At 60.1% G+C, this 10,129-nt stretch overlaps 1 protein-coding gene across 1 annotated transcript; it reads right to left on the bottom strand.

Moving 5' to 3' along the window:
* Positions 1-1,188: 1,188 nt before the first annotated feature.
* Positions 1,189-9,796, bottom strand: UBE2Q1 (ubiquitin conjugating enzyme E2 Q1). Its single transcript, XM_050912371.1, has 13 exons — positions 9,512-9,796; positions 7,989-8,093; positions 7,548-7,652; positions 7,140-7,190; positions 4,887-5,027; positions 4,227-4,311; positions 3,690-3,750; positions 3,055-3,145; positions 2,895-2,953; positions 2,594-2,642; positions 2,271-2,366; positions 2,037-2,103; positions 1,189-1,615 (listed from the first exon to the last, which is right to left on the bottom strand). The coding sequence occupies exons 1-13, from the start codon at positions 9,794-9,796 to the stop codon at positions 1,584-1,586; spliced, it is 1,227 nt and encodes a 408-aa protein (XP_050768328.1). The 3' UTR covers positions 1,189-1,583.
* Between the last annotated feature and the right edge of the window lie 333 nt (positions 9,797-10,129).

Here is a 10,129-nt window from a genome sequence, read left to right as displayed (position 1 = left end):
TAGTTCCCAGCAGAGGCCGGAGCTGCTCCCGCAGCAAGCGCAGAGCAGCCGTCAGTAATCCCTCTCCTACAGCATCTTTTTATTCCAAGGCTCGGAGGGGAACAGCTGCTGGAGGAGATAACGGACTTCTGAGGCCCTTTGATTTTCTAATAACTTTTATTCAAACACAGTGGATTAATAGCGATGGTCCGGCTTTGACGCTAATGAGTCAGCTATGCCCTCCAGCCGAGGACACAGCACCAGAAGTCAGAGGAGCTCCACCACCCAAATCTCCTTCCAGCAGCCTCAGGACGGATTCAAGCAAGGAACGGGGACTGAAGCAAGAGGGCTCGACTGCAGCAACGCCTTCCACCAAGGGCTGGGGCTCGGCCCTGTAGCACTGAGTCGAGCAGGAATGATGGCTTGAGAAGGAAAAATTAAATAAAACCCTCGGGAAGCGGGCCGCTTGCTGCAGGAGCAAAGTCCTGGGCAGGGACGAGAGCAGCGATGGTGCCCAGCCCTGCCCACGCTCCCCTTCGTTCCGCAGCTTTCATCCCCGGCGCAGCAATTACAGGTACGAGGGACTCTGCCACCTTCCCCCTCCACGCGTGGGGAGAGACGGGGCGAAGGGTTGGAGCTCCAGGTTTGTCGCAGCCAAGCCTCTGCTCATCTCTCACTGCTTGGCAAGACGGGACACGGAGAAGTTTGGGGCGAGAGCTGACAGCCCAGGCATGCGCCTACAAAACCCCTCATCCGCAGCAGGACCCAGGAAAGCCTTACAGCTCTTCCCCTCTCCGCTTCCAGAGGTGTAAGCTTGCAGCTTATAAAGAGAAAAGTCTCTTCTTGCTCTAGGGGAGAAGGGGACAGAAGCCCTGCTCCCTTGTTGCCAAAAAGAAAAAAAAAAAAAAAAAAAAGGGGGTTTTCTTCTTCCAAAGCCGCTCTTCCAGACCTTCCCGCGGGGCTCGGCCGGGGGCTGCGCAGCCAACGCCAAGAGGCCGGGGCCGTTCCTGTGCCCCCCCCCACCTCCAGCACGGCCCCTCGGCTCCATCCACCGCCACGGGACCAGGGCTGAAGACGCAGCGTGGCACGGTCGCCGCAAAGGGGTTTGGCTCCCTGCCGCTGCCGGCGCAGGGTACGATCCGCCCAGCAGCAGCTTGGGGGGAACGAAAAAAAAATAAAAATTAAAAAATATATAGTCAGACCAGCATCTTCAAATTAACAAACTGTAATTTTTCTCCAAAGATACATTTTCCATACACATCCATCATACACTGTAACAAAAAAAAAGCAGTGTACATGAAATAAGAAAATAAATTAAATCCATAGCATAGGTAAGGAGGACGCTCTAGACTGGAGTAGAGTCGAAAGTTTCCAGCGATACAAGAGGCTCAAAAGTTTGTTTTAACAAGAATGCCTGCTAGCAAGGGTCCAGCAAGTGTTTTAGGTCAGTCCAACTGCTTAAACAGTTTTATTTAGAGTTTTTAACAGCCATTATTGTCCTGCAACAGGCAGAGCTATTACATCCTGGGAGAAAGCCAAGAGGCATCGTTAAGATCCAAGTAGAGCATCCAGAAGATAACCAGACCGGTCCTGCAGCGTCCGCGCTAGCCGTCCTCCTTGGGCGGTGTGTACCAGCCTGAAAGAAGAAGAGAGATCCGTGAGGGACGAAGCCGTACGGGGAACGCGAATCTACGCCTGGAAACGCACAGCTGGAAAAGCTGCCGAAAGCGGCAGCGCAAGCAGGCCGAGTCCCATTTCCAAAGGGCCACGGCTCCCAGGTTACTGGGAGGCTTTCTCTCCGGGTTACTTCCCGACAGCACCCGGATAATGACGCGCCGTCTCTAGTTATAGCCGAGGGAGCCCAGCACCGAGCGGCGGGGAAGGGCCAGAGGGACGCTGCAGCCACGCGCTCTGCGTTAAGACAGCGGCGGCTGTCGTCTCGCTCCAGGTCATCTCTGCACTTGGGGCAGGGAAAAAAAAAAAAAAAAACCTCCGGCAGGTCATCTGGACGCTCGGCCTAGCGAGGGGAAACGCACGCCCTCTCCTTCAGCCCTTACCATTCTTCTCGTGGATCTGAACCAGAGACTTGTAGGACTGCTGTGCTCTTGTCAGGCTGTACTGGTTCTGCAAGGGAAGCCAGGGCGACCGTCAGTCCAGCTAGAACCCGGCGCGAGCCATCCCACACGCCGTCCCCACCCGAACCGCGTCGCCAGAGCCGGTTGTCCGCTCATCCGCCTCCATCCCGCTACCGACCGCTCCCTCAAGTTCTCTTACGCTGACCGGAGCTTTACCTTATTGGCTCCAAATTGTACTCGCGCTTTCCCTTTCACCAGAGTTGCGCTGATCTGCATAATCACCGACTCGATGGAGTAGGCGCTGCTCCAGCCCTGAGGGACAGAGCGCAACGCAGTGAGGCCAGCGCGGACGAGACCCTGCCCGGGGGCTGCGCTTCCCCGCAGCAACGAAAAGGGCCTCGCCGAGCCCAGCACGGGCATCGCAAAGCCACGCCAGGCAGCTGGCAGGCAGGGGTACGGGCAGGATTCGGCCGCAACAGGAATACGAAGCACGGCAGACAGCAGCGGCTACCCAAGTCCACGTGCCGACCAGTACCCACCTGTTTTGTAAGTAGCTCCATGCAGATGGCACCGCCACCCAGAACATACCTTGGGGAAGGAATTGGACAAAGTTACGTCAGAGACGGACACACAGCCTCAACCCAGAGACGAACAGTTTTCTCAGAGTAGATCTCAGATGGAAAAATGCACCAAAAAAACCCCCGCCACCCCTGTCTACGCTTCCCGGGAGAGCTACTGCAAACTCCTGTCAGGGAGATTACGGAGCTGCGCAGCGCTGGATAAACTCTTAGAGAAAACTGCTGGAGACCTCGGTGAGCAGACAGGCAAAGAGGTACTTACCCCCCTGACAGCACCGGGGACACGACCCTTACGAACGGTGGATCAAAAGGAAAGTTATCCTGGAAGAAGAGAAGGGAAGCAAAGCCGTTGAGAAACGTCTTCTCTGACGACCCACTGAGGCGGAGGTATCTCGAGGAGGGGGAGGTATGGGAAGCCTTACTTTAAAGGAGAAGTTTAGGAGGATGAAATCTGTTCCTTCTTTCTCTTTGAGGATCTGGAGATCATTGTGCAAAGCGCTATCCTCGTCAACCCTGCCGAAGGAAAAAGCCCAGAGGGTCAGAGTCAAGGTCGTGCACCTCGAGTCAGCCACGCTCACTGCCAGCGAACCCCAGAGCTACTGTACCTGCACAACCTGGCTGCCACGTGGGCCCTCCGGGTCTCACCCAGAGGGCAGCGACAGCACGGGCTGTCAGCATTCTGCTCCCGGTTTGCAGAGAAGACCATCACACCCTTTTTGCATGCTGCCAGCTTAAAAATAAAAGACTGCCTGGCGCAAGGAAAAGGCAGCACTGGTGTCTGGAGGGTGTGAAAGCTCGGGGTTTTGTCTGATGCACCTCTTCCAGGACTCTAGGAACAGCAGACAGACTTGCAGAGCCCTCAAATTATCTCATCTTTCTCTGGAGATGTCATCTCCTTTCCGATGTGGAGACAGCAAGCAAGCTGCCCGAGAGAGGCTAACCCCAGGTCTGCCAGTTGCTCCCCTGCCCTGCTCACTTCCCCTCTGGCTCACAGGGACATTTTGGTCCCGCCACCAAGATCCACCACAGTTGCACGATCCTAAGCTATGCCACCTACTTCAGGAGTTTGACGTTCCAATCGTACAGGCTGTCGTTCACTAGTTCAACTGCATAGTATCCTGCAAGGCAGAGAAGAGGCGCGTTACTACGGGGAGAGACCGAACGGGGGGTCGAGCCACCACCCAGGTTTCAAATTCCCTCGGCCCTGCAGCACAACCTCAGCCCCCCCACCCCCGAAAAGCAGCGCTTATCCAGAAGGACCGTCCCGAGGGCAGCAGTTTTCCTACAGCTGCTCTTTCCCGAGTCCTTGGGCTCGGGAAAGGGGCAGGAACACCATCACCCACAAAGCCAGATAACCCTCCCCGCCACAGCACGCTCCTCACTTCCATCCAGCACTGGCAGGGGACAGAGATGGTAAGGCAGTTTTGCTCGCTCTTGACAGAGCCACAACCACCGAAGGCCGGAGATCCTCTCCCCAGCTGAGCAGAGCAGAGCAGCTCTGAGGCCCATGAGGTGCCACCCGGAACGAGGAGGAAAACCCTGGCACGAACAGCGGAACGGCAGTCCCCTCCTTCGAGCTCCCCGCAGTACTTACCGCCCTTGAAACTTGGTGATCGGTAAATATCCCTGAGCTCCTTCATCAGCCGGTCGGTGGCCTGCACAGACCCAGACACTGCACCCTACGAGGAATTTGGGAGGGGGGGGGAAGCTGCATTGTTACACTGCACCCACCATGGCTGTTGCTCTACGAAACCAACACCTGAGCTAGAATTCCCGTCCAGCCTCTAAACTAGACCTTACCGTGTTCCCCACCTCTCAAGCCTTCCCCTTTCCCCCCTACAGCAAATTCCCTTGCCCCTGCTTTCTGCGCAGCTGCAGCAGCAAACGCCTCCGTGCCCTCTCAACTGCGTAAAAATCTCAGCCCAGGAGCAGAAAAGCACAACCCACCAGCCACCACCGCGGCCCAAAGCGAGGTGCAGCTCCTGGGAGCAGAGGGGAACTCCAGATCTCACCGCAGGAAGGCTGCCCCACGTAGCACCGATGCCTCGGGGCACCCGAGGCCTGCGCTTACTTCCCTGAGCTGCAGAGGCAGTTCACAGCCTTCTCTGCATCGCCCACGCCAGCCCCCGAGAGCCACTGCTGTACCGCTGGCCAGAGATGGCCCCTTCGATTTAGGGCCAGCAGGTCCCTCCATCGCTCTCACCCTTGGGTCCCTCTGCTCCCCCAACCCGCCCGCCCGCCGGGTGACACGTACATTTAAGTAATCTTGCCTCTGGTTCTTTTTTATTTTCTCTAAAATGGCCAGGTTCTCCTTCCCAATGCCTTCATCCTCTGTCTTCTTCCCATCTGCCGGCTCTTCCTCTTTCATCTCATAGTGGTCTAAGTCCTCAGTGTCCTGGGAAGGGGAGAGGGGAGCTAGTAGGAGACGCGTCTTTGCTCCTCCCTGCTCCGAGTACTGCAGACGGAAGCTGCCCTGAACCGGAAAGGATTCCCGGTGCCACTCTCCCTCCCCAGGAAGACCCAAGCCCTGATCCGAGGCACAAACTGGGTGGAAGACACAAGCCCTGGGCACGCTCAGTGAAGAAGTTTCAGGCACCGGGCCCCCACCACCCTCCCGTACCAAAGGCAGCAGGCAGAGCGGCACAATTCCCTTTCCAGAACTAAATTGGGCTCATACAAGCTCTTTGTTCGGCTCGATTCTTCCCTGCCAAGTCTCACGCCGGTTTATAATTAGCCATTAACCTCACGTATGCTCCGCAACGAGCCCCACGTAACCGAAGGGCGCTTGCATCTCGGCACACGCGTGGGGCTCAAGCAGCCCCGCGCCACGTCTCTGGACAGCCGGGACAAAGCGCAGACGCTCGGCGCGGTGCTGCTGGGCCGCACCGATCCCCCTGCACGAGGAAGAACCCAACACGAATCAGGCTGCCAGCGGCACAAGAAGAAGAGACCCTCACGCACAAAATTCAGTGGCACAGGACGTTTTCCCCTCAAAAAGAGGCGACATTTCACAGCGCGTCTGGAGGCTCTTTGGAGATCAGCTCGGCTCTCCACCGCGCAGCACGCCCCCGATGCTCTCCCTAACCCCGGCAGAGGCTCTGCCTCTTCATCCCTTTCCACAACAACACTCGTCAGGCTGCCGTGTGCAAGACCCCAACGTTAATAACCAGTAAAAACCAGTCACAGCAATCAGGGGCCACTGCGGAGGTCTCTCCCCACGCGCAGTGGCTACGGCGCTGTGTCAGCACACAGGGTTCAGCTGCCTGCAGACAGCTGTGGGTACGCACAGCTCCAGCGCTGGTATTAAATCTTCTGAACAAGTGTTTACTTCGGCCTCTCCAGGCTAGCCGCTGCTATTCTGGATGAGCAGCATTTTTGGAAGGGCTTTGACATTTTTAGACTGTCACACAGGAAAAGAGATCCTCCTAGAAAATCCCTCGAGTGGATTAACCTGCATAATGCATCTCTGCACCAGGGCACGGCTCTGCTGCTCTGCTCTTCCAACACAGCCCAACAAATCTAACCGCTCAGCAAGAAACCTTCGCTCTAAACGAGAGCGTTGTCCCTGCACGACGACGCACGGCGTTAGCAGAAAGCACGAGGGGGAACGCTCAGTTCCAGAGGATTTCTTTTCCAGCCCACAGGAGCGTGAGGACTCGCACATCACAAATTTGCCATGAAGCAGCAAGTTTGCAGATACGCGAGGTTATGCTGGTACCAGTTTAAGCCTCCTCATTTTCTCCGGGGACTCCGGCAAAGGCCGGCCTTGATTTAGCAAGCTATTAACTTTGCTAAAACCCCAACAACTGCTAGGCATGCTGCTGCTAAGTGACCTGCCCCCGGGTTCTGCGGTGCTGCTGACTCGGTGCCCGTGCCTCTCACGCCCCAGGAGAAGTGTGCGAGGCATCGCCGAACGTCACCATGGAGATTCAAGATTATTCCACCCGCTTCTAGAGATCTCTAAACCACAAACCAAACAACCGAAGCCTGTGGGTTTTGCAGCATGATATTCTCAGCCTGCAGTGAAGTATGGCTGCCTCTGCCGCTCCTGCCAATTAGCTCGCTCGCACACTCAGCCATCCTACCTAATCCTCTCTGCGGGAGTCCCATTTCCACGGTGTGATTTCCCCGCCAGCAACGGCAACCCGGAAATCCCATCGCTCGCGAGTAAATTTCAGGCTCTAGAGCACAGCAACGCGAGCTGAGAGAGAAACTGTCCAAGGGGCTCCACTCTCAGCTCGTCTGCGTGCCTTTGGAGGCCGCAGCTACGCCTCTCGGCTGCTGCGATCCCCTGTGGTTTGTGAACACCGCTCCCATCCACGGCTCAGGACCTCAGCACCAAAACACCGAGAACAATCTAGCCTTTGAGGCAAACAGCGGGCTCCTCCCTGTCTCGACTCCACGAGCTCCTCCCAGACACGATCCCCGTGCCCTCGCACCTTTCGGCGGGCATCTCCCTGCGCTCAGCTCTCCGGTGTACTTCCTCATACGGCGAGGCGGCACTTACCTCTGGCATCTCTTCGTCTTCCTCTTCAGAGGACACCTCTTCCTGTGTGCTCTGCGGGGACAAAAAGGACAGAGACGAAGACGGCACCGTCAGCTTCCTGGGGCAACGCTCTCCTGCCTTCCCAGACACTTCTGAGGCAAGGTTCAACAGAGATTTACAAGCAGAACCAAGTTAAAAGCAGAGTGAAGCCAAGAACCTTTATAGGAAACTACGGCAGAGCAGCTAAACAGCACCGAGGCCCAACGGAGGAGGCTGGCATCACCCAGGACAGGAATCTAGCCCAGGGAGAGGAGATCAACACCTCACCTGCTGCGTTCCTCCTTCGGGGGTGAGGAAGCCTCAGCCTCTAAAACAAACTCCAGGGAACTCGTTTTATGAGCTTCGAAAGTCTCCTCCCGAGTCACTCACCTGTTCTGCCGGCAGAGGCTGGTCCAGCATTTCAACATCTGGATGTTGGGGGAGGTTGTAGAGTTTGCACAGGTCGGAGATTATTCGCTTCAGGTGCTGCAAAAGCTGTCCGGAGAGCAGACAAGCGTCAGAGAAGCGCAGAGACCCACACGCCAAGCTAAGCCTCAGCGCTGCAATGCTTTCCCTCGCAAACGAGCGAGCGAAGGCCCAGAGGCCGCTCCTTCCTGCTCCGAGCAGCGGCACGACACGGGGGGCGGGGGGATAAATCACACCCCAGGATCAAACTCAAGGGAATTCAGAGCTGCTCATCCCAAATTTCCTGAACCCTTATGAGATCAGACGCACCCCCCCGCCTCGGGCGGTTGGAGGCACGCAGCGGGGATTTTACCCTCCCGAAGCAGCCAGCCTCTCACCACCTCTCCCCAGGCAGTGCCCCCTCACCAGCGTATTTCCTTTCCTGACTTCCACCAGCCTCTCCAGGATAGCTGCCAGGTTCGGATCGTCCGACTCCACAGACCATATCGGGGGAACAGCTGGATAAGACTCCTGGAGAGAAGGAGAAGGTGGTGTTTGAGCTGCCGCAACTGCCTCCGTCCCACCGATGCAGCCGACGGGGAACAGAGCAGCGAACCAGGCAGGACAGGGAGCTGCAGCCCCACGTCTCCCGCAAACGGATCCCTCCAGACGGCAGAGATCAGCGGAACGGCCAGCGAGCGACTGCATCCACCCTCCAGGCTAATCCCGGGGCCGAGGGCAAAACAAACCCCGGCTCCAACCGTGCTGATCTGGCTCAGCTCTGTGCCGCTTCCCCCCAGCCCGGGGGGAGCAAGGTGGAATACGGAGGGTGGTGACGTTTTGGCCATCCTTTTGGTTGCCGGGGCCTTTGGGAGTGGGAAAAAGCGGTTAAGGGAAGACACCACGGGCGTTTCAGGCTGCCCCGCGGGCCTCTCGCCTCGCCAGCTCTGGACCACAAGCGCCGCAGGAGAAGAATCAGGCGTGCACGACCCGACAGCACCCGCGCAGGGGCAGAGGCCGAGCAGGCGCCTTTAATCCAGGGCAAAGCCGCTGACGACGCTCCCAAGTCGCCCCTCTGGAAAATCCCGGACGCCGGCCCCGTTCGGCGTCGGCACCGGGGGCTTTCCACGCTTCTGCCGCTCCTCGTCTGGAGCCGCGATACCAGCTGGAACTCGCCACGCGAGATGGGATCTGCACCCCATTACAAACCGACCCAGAACCGGGATCCCCTAAAACCCAGGCGAGGCTGAGCCAGAGCGGACGGGAAGAGGCAAACGCTGATGCCGTGGGTACCCCCCTCCTCCGGGCATCGCGGGTCAGAGCCACCGGGGAACCCCCCCCCCCCCAAAAAAAACCCCGGGGCAAGCCCAGCAAAGGGGGGCACAGAGTCTCATACAGGGGAGGAAGGGGCCATCAGGATGGCGACAGCCCCCTGTGTTCCCCCCCCCGAAGCATTACCAGGCAGCTGCACCCCCGGTTGAGGGTGAAGGCTCCGGGGTTTGTTCTGCTGGGAGACGGTTCCCGGTGAAGGCAGCCCCGTGGAGCTCGGGGGCTGAGCGTGGCTCGCACCCCACTCACACGGGCCCGGGGGAGGTGGGGGGACCGGAGGCAGTTCCCCCCCCCTCACCCCCGTGCCCACCTAAGCCTGGCCTCGGTCCCCCCCGTGCCCCGCAGCCAGCCCCGGCCACCCCGGGGAACGGTGGGGCCCGGGTCCAGCTCGCCCCACGCCCCACGGGCCGGGCCGGTCCCTGCCACCCCCGCAACGGCGCCGGGTTCCACCGGGCCGTGCTCGCCCAACGGTCGGCAGCCCCAGCCCCGGCTCCGGCTGGCTCCCTGAACCGGGTCGGGGTGGCCTCTTGGTCCCAGGGCCACCCCCGCGGGTGCCTCCCGGAGCCCGGGCCCGTCGCACCGGGCCGGTATGTGTGTGTGTGTGTGTCCCCGGGCCTCACCGTGATGTTGCAGTGGATGCGGACGGGCCCCGGCGGCGGCCCCCGGGAGCAGGAAGCACCGGCGCGGGCCCCGGCCCCCGGGACGAACTCGCAGCTGATCTCGTCGGGGCAGGCGCTGCCGATGCGGAACCGCTCGTGGCCCCGGTGGAAGATGGACTCGAGCAGCCGCAGCTCCCGCCTCAGGAGCCGCCCGGCGGGGGCCGCCGCCACCTCGGCCCCGCTCCGCCCGGGCCCCCCCGCCGCCGCCTGCGACCCCGCCGCCTCCTCCGCCCCCGCCCGCTGCATCTTCCCATGGAGGGACCCACTCCGCCGCCGCCGCCGCCGCCGCAGCCCCCCGGAGCCGGCCCAAGATGGCGGCGGGACGGCCCCGCTCTCCGGAAGTGACCCCTCCCGCCGCCAGCGGAAGGGGCGGGGCCGCAACCGCCGGAAGCGCTCGCGCAACCGGGCGGAGGGGGGGGGGGGGGGCGCCTCCGAACCGGAAGTGACGGCCGGGAGGCACCCCGGAAAGTGAGGGGGCGGGGCGAGAGGGAGGGGCGAGCCCCGCCCCTGGGCGGGAGGGGTCACGTGGGGGGCACGTGGCGGGAGGGGGATGGGGGCACCGGCGGGGGGGGGCGCGGG

The sequence above is a fragment of the Gymnogyps californianus genome, chromosome 29 (assembly GCF_018139145.2).
Source record: "Gymnogyps californianus isolate 813 chromosome 29, ASM1813914v2, whole genome shotgun sequence".
NCBI classification, from domain to species: domain Eukaryota; kingdom Metazoa; phylum Chordata; class Aves; order Accipitriformes; family Cathartidae; genus Gymnogyps; species Gymnogyps californianus.
This window is presented reverse-complemented; position numbering and strand designations above follow the sequence as displayed.

Excerpts from the sequence above, each read along its gene's own strand:
- UBE2Q1 (XM_050912371.1), bottom strand. The coding sequence starts at position 9,796 with ATGCAGCGGGCGGGGGCGGAGGAGGCGGCGGGGTCGCAGGCGGCGGCG. Across the intron at positions 7,191-7,547 it reads AGCCTCTGCCGGCAGAACAG|AGCACACAGGAAGAGGTGTC; the intron begins GTGAGTGACTCG and ends TTGTCCCCGCAG. Across the intron at positions 4,312-4,886 it reads AGAGGCAAGATTACTTAAAT|GGTGCAGTGTCTGGGTCTGT; the intron begins GTACGTGTCACC and ends AATTCCTCGTAG.